This window comes from Phoca vitulina, unplaced genomic scaffold (genome assembly GCF_004348235.1).
Source record: "Phoca vitulina isolate PV1807 unplaced genomic scaffold, GSC_HSeal_1.0 scaffold90, whole genome shotgun sequence".
NCBI classification, from domain to species: domain Eukaryota; kingdom Metazoa; phylum Chordata; class Mammalia; order Carnivora; family Phocidae; genus Phoca; species Phoca vitulina.
Genome location: NW_022589793.1, coordinates 1,377,448 through 1,395,122, shown reverse-complemented (window position 1 = coordinate 1,395,122; position 17,675 = coordinate 1,377,448). Strand labels below are relative to the sequence as shown.

The window sequence follows — 17,675 nt, the reverse complement described above, 5'->3', positions numbered from 1 at the left end:
GAAGGAAGGAAGGAAGGAAGGAAGGAAGGAAGGAAGGAAGGAAGGAAAAGAAATGCAGCATGAAACTCTTTCTGGAAAAGAAGGGAAATGGCCATCAGGGCAAGGTTCAGAACACACCCTCACCAAAGGTTCAGCTAACCCCAGCCCTGAGTCAATGGCCCAAAGTCACAGCACACTCACAAAACCCCAAAACCACATGCTCTGTGAACCACATGGCTGAAGACCCGATGTCTTCCTCTCACCTTGCTGAGGACACCTTGCTTCTGGGCAGGTGACAAGTTGGACACATGCAAGGAGACCGTGCTTCTCAGGACCTGCAAGAGGTCCCTGCAATCCATGCCATAGAAGGCCCGGGTGCCAACCCCGGCCAGCAGCACGCCCATCTGGCTGACACTGTAGAAAGACGGCACCTGGGAAGACCGGCCGCAAGGAGGATGAGGTTCTACTCTGGTTTCTCACCTGGGAGACACTTACCCCACTGCATGCCAGGTATCTGGATGGGTGCCAGGGGCACGACTGGGAGCAAGACACATGCTGCCCTCCCAGACCTTCCTTCCTTCCATCAGGAAAGAGAGTCAATGTCAAAACACAACACATGAGGCAAGTGCTCTGCCCGGGGCGTACTGTGCTGTCCGAGGCCACGGTACAAATATCAAAAAGTCACGGCCCATGCACCACAGCTGGCCAGGCAATGGGCTTCTGTGTGTGTGTTGAACTTGGACTAGCTGACAACATTTAGAAATGGAGGAAATTTCCATTAAAATCCAGGTTTAAAAAAAATCTGAGCACCAGGCAATACCAGGCCCACATCGGCAACAGTTGGCAAGAACTGACCAGCAGCTGCCCCTTGACGTAGGTCGTGGGGCTCTCAGTTTACCTAGCCCCACCCCCTCGTACAGGGCCCCCAGGTAGCCCACTTCTCTCATGATGTTCCCTGACACAGCAAACCCCATGCTCATCTATCTCCATGTAGAAGCTTTGAGTTGAAAAAAATGTTTTGGGATATGGGTCTGATATTTTATGATAAATATGATTGTGGCTGTCTGCCCCATCAGAAACTCTACTTGTTTTGTCTCCTTCCTTTAGAGTAAAGATGCTAGATGGTTCTCCATGTAATCAGGAACATTCATTCCTTAGCTCGACAAAAAGCCACTTGTGCTGCCTGCTGTGCTCTGGAGAATGGGTAGTATCGACCGTCCTCAAGGAAGGCAAGCCCTCTCGAGCTCTTGGCATCTTCATTACAATTGCTTCACCAAAGAGACAAGTCACTTTGTCCAGGGCTGGGAGGAACAAGACGGTCTCCCTCAGCTCCCTGAAATCAAATGCATGTTGAACTGTGCAAGTAAACTCACGGCGCCCTAGTCAAAACAGAGGAGGGCAGCCAAGCCTTCCAACTAAGTTGCCATGAGGCTAGAAGAGACAAGAAGAATGGGCTAGCCTTGGCCTTGAGTCAGAAAGTAAGAATGGATGGACCATGGCCATGGTGCCATGCTGGAGGCAGTCAGCATGGGAGTTAAGCAAGCAGACTCTGAAGCCAGACATCCTGGGTTCAATCCCAACTGTGTCCCTTTTATGGGACCCTGGCAATTCCCTTACACACTCGGTGCCCCTCATGAATGACGTGGAAAATGAAGGTCATAACACACGCCTGACCTCAAACGGTTGTTGAGAACATTGAACAATTAACTCACTTAGACCCGAATCTGGCACACAGGAAGGACTTTATGAATATGTTATTATTGTCCCTTTGGAATTGGTCCCCAGTCCAGTCCTCATGACCTAGTCTGCATCCCGGGACACGGCTATGAGACAGAAAGAGCAGGACACCAAAATATTTAGGGGCTCAGGGCTCTGGAGCCCCTTCTACTGAGGCCAGGGCAGAGAGATGATTTCCCCAGGAAGAAAGACTCATTTCCCACCCCAGGAGCATCTGGACGTGGACTAAGTCTCCTGTCCCCTCTAAACAGGACCTTCTGCAAGGACAATTCCCTCCCTGCCGCCCAAAATGAATAAAATAGCATTATCTTTCATCTCAGGATGAGGGACGTGTTCGCAGCCTCAACAACAAGCAAGGAAATCCCGGGATGGGTCCCGAGCTTTGCAAACAACACAACAGCCACCAGTCATGGAGCTCCCAGTCTAGGTCACATGTCCCAACCTCTTCTGCGTACTGACCCACAGAATCCTTGCCGCCCTCCTACAGGAGAGGTGCTCTCATTATCCCCATCCTACAAATAGAGAAACTGAGGCAAAAAGTTAAGCCCACTGTCCAGTGTCTCGCAGCTAGTAAACAGCAGAGCGAGTCCTCTTTGGCACCATCTTCGTACTGACTGGCTGTCCTTATTGTGTGTCACTGGCCCTTGGGTCTCAGAGCATTAAAAAAAAAGAGTTCAAAGCTCCAACTGACCTTCTCATGGGCCAAGTATTTGGCAGACAAGATGATGACCTGGCTCTTGGCCCAGCCTGAGACCTGGTTGAGGGTAGAGATGGCGCCATGCACAGCCTCAGGGGAGAGGGATTCCAGCTGACTGTGGGTCAAGCCCACAACCGCATCTGACAAAGAGCCCAGAGTCTCATTGAGGGTCTGGTTCATCGTGGCGATGTCCAGGAGGTCGGCTTTGAGCTAGAAGGGGAGCAAGCTGGCATGAGGGTGGGTAACAAGCAGCACAGTGGCTCCCTCTGCCTACGCCCTGGGGTAGTCACAACACCCTCCCCCACCCTGGCCCGAGGAGCCCTGACCAGACAATGAGTCGCCCCAATGAAGAGCACCACCTCCTCTGGCCTTGACCTTGATATGCTACAAATTCACTTTGTACTTCATTTAAATATTAATTTGCTATTAAATCAAACTTGAAACACGGCAGAAGGAAATTTTGTTCACTTTGTCCATAATTCTACCACCCTCTCATAGCATCTGTTGTCTTTTTGTGACCTTGAACTCTGCATCCATATACATGGCTGCTTTTCTTTCATGAAACATCCAGGGTGTTCTTCGTGATAATATATAATCCACGTAAAAATAATTTTCAACAGTAACAAGAAAGTGAAATCTCCTGACACTCCTCATAAAAATAACTATGATTAGGGGCCCCAGGGTGGCCCAACTGGTTAAGGGGATGACTCTTGATTTTGGCTTAGGTCATGATCTCAGGGTCCTGGGATTGAACCCCGCGTGGAGCACCCTGCTCAGCGGGGAATCTGCTTCTCCCTCTGCCTCTATCCCCTGACACCTCACTCATGCTCATTATCTCTCTCTCTCTCTCTCTCAAATAAATAAATAAAATCTTTAAAAAATAAGTAAACTACAGCATGTTTCACAGAGTTGTAACGTGAATGGAAGTACGATTTTCTATATTTTTTACTTAGGTCTTACACAGATTTTCACGTTTCTGGGATCGCCTTAACAATGATTTTATTATACTATGCCTATCTAGTTATAGTTAACTGTGTTTCCTAACCACTCCCAGTAAAGAACATTGCAACATGACCTCTGTGCCCCAAAATGAGAATGGTTCATGTTTTCACACCTGAAGTTGTAGAACAGTATATTCCTATCAGAAATGTGCACACCAGTGTACCAGGCAATACTGAAATGGCCACTGGGGGGCAGCAGAGTGAAATGAAAGAAAGCTGTCACAGCCTCTGGGGTCTCCAAATTCTGCAGCTCTCCTTCCCAGCGGCTCAGCTTCCACATCTGTAAGACGGAGACATGTGCTTGAGCAGTGCTTCGCAAAGCACTGTGGTCCTTGACCAGCAACATGACCCAGAACCTTGTTAGAAATGCAGATTCTCAGGCCCTGCCCGGGTCCTCCTGAACCAGACACTGAGTTTGAGGCCCGGCAACCAGTATTTTAACAAACCCTCCAGGTGACTCTGATGCACCCTCTGGTCTGGGAAGTACTGAGCTAGGTGATCCCAAAGGGTACTCTTTTTTTTTTTTTTTAAGATTTTATTTATTTATTTGACAGAGAGACACACAGCGAGAGAGGGAACACAAGCAGGGGGAGTGGGAGAGAGAGAAGCAGGCTCCCAGCTGAGCAAGGAGCCCGATGCTGGGCTCGATCCCAGGGCCCTGGGATCATGACCTGAGCCAAAGGCAGACGCTTAACGACTGAGCCACCCAGGCGCCCCCCCAAAGGGTTCTCTTATATCTTCATTCACTTTTTTGGTCAGGACGGCCACCGCTTAGGCCTGCGGCCTTAAAATACATTCATTTTCTGATGTTTGGTTTGAGTTGGCTTGGGAGGGATCCTTTTCCTTGAAAATAAAAACATGCACTGGTCAAGATCATGATGACTATGTCCAATGTCAAATGGGATCAGGGATTTTATAGTTACACGTGAAAAACTACTGTGGAATTATTGATGGCATTATCAAAATGTTCTTTTTTTTAAATTCTAAGTAGGCTCCGTGCCCAACCTGGGACTCGAACTCACAACCCTGAGATCAAGAGTCGCATGCTCTCCCGACTGAGCCAGCCAGATGCCCCAAAATTTTAATATTGCTCTCACATCATCTTTTCAATTAAAAAAAAAATTGAAAAGAGCCAAAAACAAAAAGATGCCTGGCAGAACTGACACCTGAAGGGAAGAAAGGAGGGAGAAATGGAGGGAGGGGGAAATGAGAAAATCTGTCTGTGCCATTTGCCCAGAACTTTGGTCTAGGAACTCAGTAAACACACTGTAATCCAGTGCTCTCAACCCTGGCTACACTGGAATCACGTGAGGATCTTTTGAAACATACCATGCCCAGGCCACAGCCCTGACCAATACCTCGAGAGTCTCCAGGGACGGAGCTGGTGGGATGCTACTAAAGCAGAGCCAGTTTATCTCCTTCTGTTCCAAGCATGGTCACCAGACCAGCTGCTTCAGCATCGCCTGCAAGCTTGTTAGAAGTGCAGCCTGGGTGGCTCAGTTGGTTAAGTGTCTGCCTTCAGCTCAGGTCCTGATTCCAGGGTCCTGGGATCAAGCCCCATGTCGGGCTCCCTGCTCAGCGGGGAGTCTGCTTCTCCCTCTGCCCGCTTGTGTTCTCTCCCTCTCTCTCTCAAATAAATAAATAAAATCTTTACTAAAAAAAAAGAAGTACAGTCTCCACTCAGGGCTCTGCTCAGACCCACTGAATCAGAATCCACATTGAAGATCCCAAGCAATCCTTATGCACAGTTAAGTTCAAGGTGGCCACTCTGAATTTTGATCTATCCCAAGTTTTCCCTTATACTGCTTTATGTCATTTCTTCCCATTTTAAGCTCATCCCAGGATTTGGGATGCCATCTGCTGTGGCTGGACCTAGATCCTGATTAAGCCAATGTGTTTTCTCTCAAAGGCCAGGCAAGACTTTGCTCTCCGTTTCTCCGGCCATCTCCCCAGGGCCCTGCGCCCCATCGCACCTGCTGAACCCCAGCCTGGAAGCCCCTCAGGTGGCTGCACTTGATCATCTGGTGGAGGAGGACTTGGGCCACTGCGGCATCCAGCAAATCCAGGTCATCGTAGAAACAGACCAGCAGCCCCAGCCTGTGTGGGAAAATAAGGGTGCTGGCGGGGGGCTCAGAGCTGGGGGCCACAACCACAGCCCTGTCCCATGCAGAACCAAGAGTCATGGTCAGAGCAGCTACCGCATGCCAGGGATCATGCTGAGCCCTGTACCTGATCACCCCATCAGAGCAACCCTATGACGTAGATGCTCTTATTAGCCCCATTTCACAGAAGGGCAAACAGACCAGTCAAGTAAGTTGCCCAAGACAAAGTAGTGGAGCCAGGACTTAAATCTAGATCCATCCACCTATACCATCTCTCTTCCCAGGGCAGTCAGGGACACAAGGAAAGTGTGATGCTGAGTCAGCCATTGAAAACTCCCCATTTTCCACATGGAGATAATAGGGTTTGCTCACCTCAGATGATGATGACCTCAAAAGCAAAGAAAAAGACAGGAAGTAGGACAGTGTAAGGGCAGAGGTGGGATGTGAACCCTGGTCTAGCTGGGAGCACTGTACTTAGTGGTTAAAAGCATAGATTCAGGCCAACAAGAGTTTGAAGCCCAGCTGTATGGGATATTTGATCCAACAAGTTACTTAACTCTCTGCCAAGCTGCTGCATGCACAGTTGAGCAGTCCACACTGTGTACTACTGTACACTGTGACCCTGTCTCTCTGAGCCTTTAATAAAAGAGAGGTTGGCTTTGTTCACCATAGCACATCACAATAAATATGATGAACGGAGGAATCAGGAGTACTGTGAGAGTTCAATGGGAAGATGAGCACACTTCCTGGTGGACACCAGGCACTCCTTCATTAATGGATGCTCTTAGAGTTAGTATGAAATCTATTCAATTCAGCATGGCTGGACCACCTGGTTGACCAGGCTCCACCTGGGTTGACCCTCTCAGAAAGACACTGACATGGGGCGCCTGGGTGGCTCAGGCGTTAAGCGTCTACTTTCGGCTGGGGTCGTGATCCCAGGGTCCTGGGATCGAGCCCCGCATCGGGCTCCATGCTTGGCCGGGAGCCTGCTTCTCCCTCTCCCACTCCCCCTGCTTGTGTTCCCTCTCTCGCTGTGTCTCTCTCTGTCAAATAAACAAATAAAATCTTAAAAAAAAAAAAAAAAAGACACTGACATGCTCAGACATGTCCACAGGAGAGCAATCAGGTCAGCAGAAGGATTTGAAAATGTGTCGGATGAGAAAAGACTCAGGAGATGTAAAGACTGAATATTAATAACCACGTTAAGAATAACTAATATTTCTTGAACAGTTACTTTGTGGCAGGTGTGTGTAATCCTTACAAGGACCTGAACGAGGTAGGCAGATTATTATCTCCCATTTTACAGATAGGGAAAATAGAGGCACAGAGAGGTGAACTGATGCAACCAAAATCACACAATTTATAGCTGGCAGAGCCGGGATTATACCTGGGAAGTCTGGCTCCAGGTCCCGTGTCCTTAACCAATAAGTTATTTTTGTATAACCATAGAAAAAGGGGCCCATGCTTATGGGTAAATATTACTAGGGATGGGGGAAGAAGGTATAATAGTTTCATATAAGAACATTCTCTACAAGTGACTCTTTGACAAAATTTAATACAGTGACATTTGCCCCTGAGAGACAGAGAGATGGTCAGACAGTGCTCACAACCCCTCCCCACCGCACACTCCCTCCCACTAACATCCCAGCCCTTTCTGGGGTCACCAAGTACACAGCTGCTGGCCCATCCCCCTGGAGGATCATGTTACAATCTCTAAATTAGAGAGCTGACGTCATCTGTGGATCCCCCACCTGAGAATCTGGATAACAAGAGGTTCACAAATATGGGGACCCAAAAGCTCTTTCCAATCCTTGACCCACCCTAATGGAAATTACACATTGACCTTGGACAGAGAACTGAGTATTTAAGATATTCTCTTTCCACGCTCAGAGCTGGAATCTTGGCACTGGATAAAGTTGCCTAAAATGCCTGGCACAGGAGAGGCTCAGAAAGAATTTGTTCCCACCTCACCCCACTTTATAACCCCTTCAAAGGGTGTTTCTTAGGGGAAATGCCTCCCCTCATGTGCACAGAGACATGGGGTTATTTAAAGAGATGGACCAGCCACCTCCCTTCCCTCCCAGGGTCCTCTGCTGCTCAGAGGAAGCTGGTGCTTCGGTCACATTTTGAGAAACAACTCAGAGAACCCCTGCCCGTTGCCTGTGGATGGTGGAGGTATTCCTCATGTCAAAGCTGGAGGAGCTGATCCTCTCCAGGAACGCCCGGGCCAGTTCGGGTGTGATGTCGTAAACCGTGTCCAGCAGCTTGGTGGTATTGTCATAGCTGATAAACAGCCCAATCTGGTGGAAGAGGGCAGGAAGACCAGTGAGGAGGACTGACGTGGCCCCGAGCAGCCCCACCCTGGTGGTCCATGCTGTGCCCCACCTCAGAGACTCAGAGATGCACAGTTCCCGTTGTCACTGATTTCTCAATGGTCTGTCACAACTGTTTTGGCTTCCTCTTCAACCCAACACTTAGGAAAGTGTTATATTTCAGTATCTGAGCCATTGAACTCTTTGAAAGCTCATGTTTGCACATTTCTTTGTAGATTTGTTATGGGGAGGTCAGAGAATATGGTCCACAAATGTTGCACTTTGGGGCATCAGGGTGTTTTTTTTAGATGAATAAGTTTACAAATGGGCCTCGGGTAATGAAAACCAGTGTGTGCTCCCTTGGTAAGATACAATATAGAGAAAGATAGAGATATATAGGTTCAACTTTATTAAATACACCATTCAGATTCTTTCTGTTCTTATTCATTTTCTGCCTGGGTGTCCAAGGGTGTCAAGCTGAAGTCTCCCATCTTTCTATGCACTGTTATTCTGTGCTCATGAAGTCGTCTCTCCCTTGTGGATTCTATTCTTTGTCCATATAAAATTCCCCCTTAGTGCTGGTACCCTGTGGGGCTTCGCCTCCCTCCGCTACACTTTTAGAAGATGAAGAAAATTTGCAAATGACCTCTTGATCTTAGAAATTCCTCCCCAGGGGTCCAGCTTCCTAACAATTTAATCTCCACCTAACTTGCAGAAGTTCGCTCAATATTGGGAGAGTAAAATTGAGGTTTAATCCATTTTATAACTGAAGATTATAAAATTGAAAGACGTCTGAAATAGTCTCAGCCCCCTAGGTCAAAAGAGGAACCTAGATATGTCAACTATACTTCAATTAAAAATTTTTAAATTTTTTCTTAAAAAGAAGAACCTGGGGGCACCTGGGTGGCTCAGTCGGTTAAGCGTCTGTCTTTGGCTCAGGTCATGATCCCAGGGTCCTAGGATCAAGTCCCACATCGGGCTCCCTGCTCAGCTGGGAGCCTGCTTCTCTCTCTGCCCCTTCGCGCCGCCCCCCCCACCCCCGGCTTGTGCTCTGTCTCTGTGTCTGAAATAAATAAATAAAATATTTTAAAAAGATAAAGAAAAAGAAGAACCTGGTTCTGCGTCTGGTTTCATAATAAGCCGACATTGTTGGATCAATTGGCCCTTGAGAGAGCGTCATGTGATACAAACACTTCTCTCACTGACTAGGAGAAAGTCAAGACACACATGATAAAAACTGGAGGCAAACCCTAAAGTCTTTATGAATGCCTCCCTGTTGGCAGCATGCTTTGGAGACTGCATTCCAGAATCATGATGCCCAAGGGACTTTAGTGTGACTGGGTCAACATCAGGAGGACAGAGACAGGTTGGCCAGTGAGTGAAAGTAACCTTAGAACTTGTACATTTCTCAACTGTAAACTCTACAGTTAAAATCCAATCATTGCTCATACTGAAATAGCTATCAATAGAAATAGCTATAAATAGAAGTCGCTAGTAATCCATGATTCGTTTGATTTGGGTTCATGCTTCCAAGGACCAGAAACTCTATAGCTATTGTCCTTGGCCTTTCTTGAATACAAAAATACCCTAAAATGATTTTTGGTTCACAGCCAACATTTTCTTTATATCATGTTTGTTCACGTTGGAGCTATCTTGGTAGTCTACAATTCTTGTTCTTTTTTTGGTTCGTCTACACTAAATGCAATCTGATGACCAACCACTTGAGGCCTCATCCCAAGAGTTTTCTTCAGAGACTCAAGATATATTGGCCGAGATGGGTATCCAATTTTCCAGGGCACCTTGACTGGCTGAACATGGGAGGTTTAGAATACACCTTTCCCCAGATGGCTTGGTGATGGGGACATGGAAATGTGCATTTCCCACTTACTTCTACAGGACTAATTTTCACAATTTCTTCAAATGATAGGTGAACCATGTATCTTCCCAAAATCCATAAGTTTTCTGCACTGACCCATGAAACAGAGTCGTCTGCAAAAAATAAATAAATGGAGAAATACGTAAATAAATAACTAAATAAAAGCCCCTGCCTGGTATGTGATAATCAAAACCATCTTTGACGTCAGGACCTCCTTCCTACGGAGACATTACGCTACCCATAGGCAATCACAGATACCAGCCACCTGAGGCTTTGTTCCTCAGCAGCATGGTCCCTGGACTAGCAGCACCAGGACCACCTGGGAACTTACTAAAAATGCAGATTATTTGGGGGCACCTGGGTGGTGCGGTCAGTTAAGCGGCCAACTCTTGATTTCTGCTTGGGTCATGATCTCGGGGTCGTGGGATCGAACCTGTGTTGAGCTCTGCGCTCAGTGCGGAGTCTGCTATGTCCCCCTCTCCCCTCTTTCTCTGCTCCCCCCCCCCCGCTCACACTTGCTCTCTCTCTCTCAAATAAATAAATAAACAAAATCTTAAAAAAAAAGATTCCTTTAAAAAATGCAGACTATTTTTTAATAGTTAAGATCACAAAATATAGTTTTACTTTTAGCTAACTTAGTTACTAAATAGTCTGGCAACTTGAAATATATATGACTCTCTTTTATTACTACCAGTAACAATCATTATCAGCCTTATTGATTAGCACCAGGTTACTGTATTTGAGCCAGAACAACTACTCATCCTTCCTCATATGCACCCCAAATGTTCTCCAAATCTTCTCTCATGTGGGCCCTTTTCATCAGCTAGAATGCCTTTGCCCCTAACTCTTCTGCTCCGAAATCCTATCTTCAGAATTGAGTTCAAACATTCCCTGTTCCCTCTAAAGCCTTGTCTTGTCTTCTCAGCCATCAGTAATTTCTCCCTCCTCTGAATTCCCAGAAGATTCTGTCGCTCTGTTCAGGCACTTGAAATTGCTCGTCAGCGGGATGTTAGTGGGACTTCAAGAACCATCATGTCCAGGCTCCATTTGGACTTCACATTTCACTAAGCTAGAATCGCCCTCATTGCCTCCAATCCTTCAGTAAAAGACTCTTACACACAACAACATTGTGTTGGTGGCATTTTGGGGAAATGGAGGAAGCAGGGGAGCGTTTACAGGGCACAGTGACTCCATCACCAGGAGTTGTTGCAAAAAGCCAGGGGCAATGACTCTCATGCCCAGACAAGATGGTGAAGTCAGCTGTGGTATGGGCTGGGTCACAAGAACAACAGGATCCCTCGTCAGCCCAGGACTCAGAGCTCTTGGGATGAGCACAGATAAACGCCCTAGGATCCCCTAGATGAGATGAAGACTCTGGACATTTGACTTGGTTATTAGAAGGGCTGGTCCCAGAAGGCTAGAGAACTGGGCGGGTGTGGGTAGGGGAGGGAGCCACTAAATTCATCAAGAACCAAGTTGAGTTGTTAATTTTAGATTAGTTATAAAGTATAAACTGTATTTCTGCAGACCAAGGATCCCGAAGATCGGGATATTTTTAACACCCAAAGTATTCCCAGTTACCTCAAGGAACTTCATGAAAAATAAAAAGCTTAAAGTCCAAGTAGAATTCGTTTTAATTCACTTGAGTATAATAATGAAACATAGCATGTAGGAATTTTAGAAGGAACGTCTGTCTCTAATTAAATTCTGGCGACGAGGACTTAGGGAAGTCTAGAGGCTGAGTGGCTCTCTCAGGGTTACACATGGTGAGATTCAAATTTCTGGAGGCTGTAAATATGCATCAGGCAGAGGGAATTCTGCTACGCACTGAAGACATCGATTATTCTGTTGTGGGACACTCCTTATACACAAATCTCAGAGCTTAATTCCAGGAAAAGGATTGATTGGCCCTCACTACACTCCAGTCCCACAGGCTTCCTTTATGTTTCCCCAAAACACTGAGCTCATTCCCACCCCAGGGCCTCTGTGTTTGCTGTTCCCCTGCCTTCAACACCCTTCCCCCAAAGCCTCACAGGACCCGTTCCATTTCTCATTATGGCCTCAATTCAAATGTCAGGTCCTCTCTGATTCTTCAGTCCAGAGGCTGGCAAACTACATAGCCCACCAGCCAAATCCAACCCGCCACCTGCTTTTGTGGAGGCTGCGAGCTTGGTTTTTACGCTTTTAAATAGTTGGAAGTAACATCAAAAGAAGACTATTTTGTGGCATGTGACAATTGTGAAATCCCAATTTCAAGGCCCATAAATAAGGCTCCGCTGGGCCCCAGCCCCGCCTGCTCACCTGTTATCAATATCTCCTTTAGCACCAGAACATCAGAGTTGATTCACTGAGCCAGACTACAGGCCCACAGAGCCTAAGATATTTACTCTGACCCTTTATGGAAAACGATGGCCAAGTCCTGTTCTGGTCGAAAGCACTAAGCCTTTCCATAGCATTCATCCATTTTATTTTATTTTCTTCATAGCACCTACTGGTGCCTGCGCCCTCTCTCTCTCTCTCTCCCTCTTAAATTGATGGTTTAAAACTTTTCTCCACCTACCCTCCCCCAATAAAACAAGAGCTCTATGAGAGCAGAGACTTTGTCTTATTTTGCTCTGTATCTCCAGTTGCTGACACATGGTAGGATTTGGTAAGTGTTTAAAAAGTTTATTCTGTTTACACGGCTCACATTAAAAACTCAACAAATTGAAGCCATCTGAGACATTGTCTGCATTACTCATCTACACAGTCATTTTTTTCTCTTTTTTTCAGTTGTAGTAAACATAACATAAAGTTTACTAACTTAACCATTTGTAAGTGGATGGTTCCGTGGTATTAAGTGCGTTCACTTCGCTGTGCAACCATCACCACCATCCACCTCCAGAACATTTTCGTCTCGCAAAACCAAAACTGTCCCCAAGAAACAACGACTCCCCACTTCCCCCTCCTCCCAGCCCCTGGCAACCACCACTACTTTCCGGCTCCATGAATTTGACTCCTCTAATACACATCTGTAAAATAAATGAGTCTTGACCTACTTCTGCCTTGGCTGCCAGGAAACTTCGCGCTAAATTTCTGTGCTTTATTGCCTAGATTTCCTTTTAAAAATTTACCGCGTCCCACTCTAATCCAGATTTATGATACAGATTTTTGAACTTGAAACCTTACTCTAAAGGTTCTCTTCGAATCCAAGACACTGTCATTATTTACATTCCACCTACAAACTAGGATAGCCCATTGATTGTAAGATGCAGAGGCATCCTTATTTTGGAGACTTGAACGTGTGGGAAGTGTATGGATGGAATAGGGTATGGGTTTGTTTTTGTTTTTGTTTTCAGTTTTATTTATTTGGGGCACCTGGGTGGCTCAGTCAGTTAAGCGTCCGCCTTCAGCTCAGGTCTTGATCTCGGGGTCCTGGGATCGAGTCCTGCATCGGGCTCCCTGCTCAGTGGGGAGCCTGCTTCTCCCTCTGTGGCCTCTGCCACACACCCCCCCTCATGCTCTCTTTCTCTCTCTCTCAAATAAATAAAATCTTTAAAAAAACAAAAACATTTTATTTATTTATTTGGGAAAGAGAGTGCTAGAGTGAGAGAGAGCATGAGCCAGGGCAGAGGCAGAGGGAGAAGCAGACTCCCCTCTGAGCAGGGACCCTGATACGGAACTCGATCCCAGGACCCTGGGATCATGACCTGAGCCGAAGGCAGACGATGAACCAACTGAGCCACCCAGGTGCCCCTGGGGTATGTGTTTTATTCCATAAGCCACATCAAACCCTTTTCAGAAGGTGGGAAGGACGGGTAAAAATCAGAAATGACAATGAAATCAAATCCCTATCTTCAGAGAGGAAGCACTACTTTTTTTTTTTTTTTTAGATTTTATTTATTTATTTGAGAGAGAGAGAATGAGAGGGAGGAGGGTCAGAGGGAGAAGCAGACTCCCTGCCGAGCAGGGAGCCCGAAGCGGGACTCGATCCTGGGACTCCAGGATCATGACCTGAGCCGAAGGCAGTCGCTTAACCAACTGAGCCACCCAGGCGCCCGAGGAAGCACTACTTTTAAGGATGGACTCCCCCTGAAAAGTGATCCCACTCCAAAGCCCAGGCTCACCAGTAGCCTTGGAGGACGTCTGCAAAATCCCAGTCATCCAGGAGTAGAGAGCTCTCTGGGAATGAGCCGAGGTTTGGTCGTAGAGATCTTTGAACACCGCAGATCTAAATGACGAACACGGGCGTCAGTTACAGAACAAACAGGTGGAGGACTTGAGACAGGGTCAAAACAGCCAATGGACCCAAAGCTGTCTTATGTTAAAAAGCCTTCCCACTCCCTTGCTATGTGTAGCTATTGGCCCATTTCTCCTTTGTCCTTCACATCTAAATTTCTTCTAAAGAGTGCTCTCCACTTCCTCACCTCTCAGTCACTTCTTTTTTGTTGTTGTTTTATTTGTTTTATTTTTTAAGATTTTATTTATTTGAGAGAGAATGAGTGTGCGTGCAAAAAGTGGGGGGAGGGGCAGAGGGAGAGGGAGAAGCAGACTCCCCGCTGAGCAGGGAGCCGGACTCAGGGTTCAATCCCAGGATCCTAGGATCATGACCTGAGCCAAAGGCAGACGCTTAACTGACTGAGCCACCCAGGCACCCCTCTTCTTTTTTTGTAACAGCTTTATGAAGATATAATTCCCACATCATACAATTCACCCATTGAAAATGTACAACTCAATGGTGTTCCCAGAGTTGTGCAACCATCACCGCATTCAATTTTAGAACTTTTTAAACATCTCAAAAAGAAACACCATACCCTTTAGCTATCACCCCCCAACTAGAGTCACCCCAACCCCTAGAAACTACTAATTTACTTTCTGTCTCCATAGATTTGCCTCTTCCGGACATTTCAGATAAATGGAAGCATGCGATATGTCATCTTTGTGACTGGCTTCTTTCACTTGGCATGATGTTTCCAATGCTCATGCATGTTGGACAATGCATTAGCACTTCATTCATGGCCTTTTCGGGGCCAAATACTATTCCACAGCCTGTACCTACTACATTTTGTTTATCTATTAACCAGCTGATGGACCTCTGGGTTGTTTCCACCTTTGGTCTATTATGAACAATGCTGCTGTAAACATTCATGTGCCCGTTTTTGTGCGGACAGACATTTTCATTTCTCTTGGATAGATACCCAAGAGCAGAATTGCTGGGTTAGAGGACAACTCTGTCCTTGGCCTTTCGAGGAACTGCCAGATTGTTGTCCAAAGAGGCTGCATGATTTCACATTCTCACCCATAGTATATGAGGGTGCTGATTTCTCCATATCCTCACCAACACTGGTTAGTATCTGACATCCTGGTTTTGGGTTTGTTTGTTTGTTTTTAAGTTTTTGTTTAAATTCCAGTTAGCTAATGTAATATTAGCTTCAAGGGTACAATATAGTGATTCAACACCTCCATACAACACCCGGTGCTCATCACAAGTGCACACATTAATCCCCATCACCTATTTAACCCATCTCCTACCCACCTCCCCTCTGATAACCATCAGTTTGTTCTCTGCAGTTAAGAGTCTGTTTCTTGGTTTGTCTCTCTCTCTCTTTTTCCCCTTTGCTCATTTGTTTTGTTTCTTAAATTCTACATGTGAGTGAATTTATATGGTATTTGTCTTTCTCTGCCTGATTTATTTCACTTAGCATAATACGCTCTAGTTCCATCCATGTCATTGCAAATGGCAAGATTTCATTCTTTTTATGGCTGAGTAATATCCATGATATACATATATATGATGATCACACCTTCTTTATCTACTCATCAATCGATGGACACTTTGGTGGTTTCCATAATTTGGCTATTGCAGATACTGCTGCTATAAACACTGGGGTGCATGTATCTCTTCAAATTAGCATTTTTGTATCCTTTGGGTAAATACCTAGTAGTGCAATGCCGGATCATAGGGTAGTTCTATTTTTAACTTTTTGAGGAACTGCCATACTGTTTCCAGAGTGGGTACATCAGTTTGCCTTCCCACCAACAGTGTGAAAGGTTCCCCTTTCTCTGCATCCTCACCCACACCTGTTGTTTCTTGTGTTGATTTTAGCCATTCTGACAGGTGTGAGGTGGTATCTCACTGTAGTTTTGATTTGCATTTCCCTGATGCCGAGTGATGTTGAGCATCTTTTCATGTGTCTATTATCTGTGTGTCTTCTTTGGAAAAATGTCTGTTTATATCTTCTGCCCATTTTTAACTGAGTGTTAAAGTTTTAAAAGTTGAGTTTTAGTGTTGAGTTTTAAAAGTTCTTTATATATTTTGGATACTAACCCTTTATCAGATATGTCATTTGCAAATATTTATCTGACATTTTGATTATAGACACCCCACTGGGTATGAAGTGTCTTGATCACCTTTAACCACTACGGCCTGTTCCCCTCCCCACCACACCTCTCCTCATGGCCCCAGTCACCAACGACCTCCTTGTTGCCATATGCAGCAGTCCCATTTAGTCCCAATATGACTTGACCTTACAGTAATGATGTCAAAGTTACTTTTTAAATAAATGTTAATTAAAAAGAATGAGTCATGGGGCTCCTGGGTGGCTCAGTCAGTTGGGTGTCTGCCTTCAGCTCGGGTCCTGATCCCAGGGTCCTGGGATTGAGCCCTGCATCAGGCTCCCTGCTCAGTGGGGAGCCTGTTTCTCCCTCTCCTGCTCCCCGTGCTTGTGCTTTCTCTCTCTCTGTCAAATCAATTAAATCTTTTAAAAATAAATAAATAAAAATAAAAATAATGAGTCACTATAAAGAAAAAAAAAAAAAACAAGTAAAGAATAGTACCAGTGGTGTACAGATAGGGCAAAAATTGTGAGGTTGGTACCAGAATGACCGACATTTGGGAGGCACTGTTTTAATCAAACCATTTCTAAACTCCACAGATGTTAAGCTCTGCTCCAGGCCTCACATGTTAACCTGCTCCCCTTGCTTTCTCCCCTCTGCCATATATTACCTCTGAGGAATGAGGAGTGGGGTTCATGGGCTGGGGGAAACACTCACAGGTTCTTGAAAGCATCCTCACACAGGTCCTGGGGGAGCTTCTCTGTGATGTCCGGCTGCAGAAGGCTGCCTGAGGAGCCCCTCAGCACCCTGCCCAGGATCTCCACACACTCCAGCGAGTTCAGCAACTGGAAACACCTCTCCAGTGTGATGACAAACAGGCTGCGGTTCACACCAGGGCTCTGGAAGGCTTGTTTCCGGATCTCTCTCAAATCAATAACAATGTCTTCCAGCTCCTAAAATAAAGAAGCTAGGATTGTCTTGTGAGAGGCCTCTAGATTTGGAAGCCCTGGGAGGAACCACACTTAGTAGTGGAGAAATTCAGGACCACTGTTTAACATCACTGCTCTGTCAAACCTTCTAGAACTTTCCATCTATTACAGAACAAAGTCGAGGCCTTCACCTGCCTCTCCCACACTAGGCAACTTCTCACTCTCCAGGTATACCACATGACTCACACCTCAGGCGCATGCTTGAGCTGGAATTCCCTCCCCACCTCCTTCCTCTAGCGAAATCCAGCTCATGCCTCATGGATAAGCTTAACTGTCATCACCTTCTTGGTGAAGTCTTCTCAAATGCCCTCCTACTTTGCTCAAAATCAAATCTCCCTCCACTAAGTGCTCCCAAGTGCACCTTGAGCTAAACTCCATGATGCATTAGAGATGCTTATGAGCCTGTCTTTCCTCCATGCCAATGGTTCTCAACCCTGGCTGCACATCAGAACCACTGGGGAGGGGCACCTGGGTGGCTCAGTTGGTTAAGCGACTGCCTTCGGCTCAGGTCATGATCCTGGAGTCCCTGGATCGAGTCCCGCATCGGGCTCCCTGCTCAGCAGGGAGTCTGCTTCTCCCTCTGACCCTCCCCCCTCTCATGTGCTTGCTCTCTCTCATTCTCTCTCTCTCAAATAAATAAATAAAAAAAAAAAAAAAAAAAAAAAAA

At 46.1% G+C, this 17,675-nt stretch overlaps 1 protein-coding gene across 1 annotated transcript in view; it reads right to left on the bottom strand.

The window, feature by feature from the left end:
- Positions 1-17,675, bottom strand: part of OTOA (otoancorin) — a 59,686-nt gene that overhangs the window by 34,427 nt on the left and 7,584 nt on the right. The window contains exons 7-13 of the mRNA XM_032396275.1: positions 16,737-16,972; positions 13,811-13,914; positions 9,717-9,817; positions 7,677-7,816; positions 5,388-5,511; positions 2,408-2,623; positions 243-410 (exon numbers count right to left, since the gene is read on the bottom strand). Coding sequence (XP_032252166.1) covers positions 243-410; positions 2,408-2,623; positions 5,388-5,511; positions 7,677-7,816; positions 9,717-9,817; positions 13,811-13,914; positions 16,737-16,972 — 1,089 coding nt within the window. The remainder of the gene's footprint in view (positions 1-242; positions 411-2,407; positions 2,624-5,387; positions 5,512-7,676; positions 7,817-9,716; positions 9,818-13,810; positions 13,915-16,736; positions 16,973-17,675) is intronic.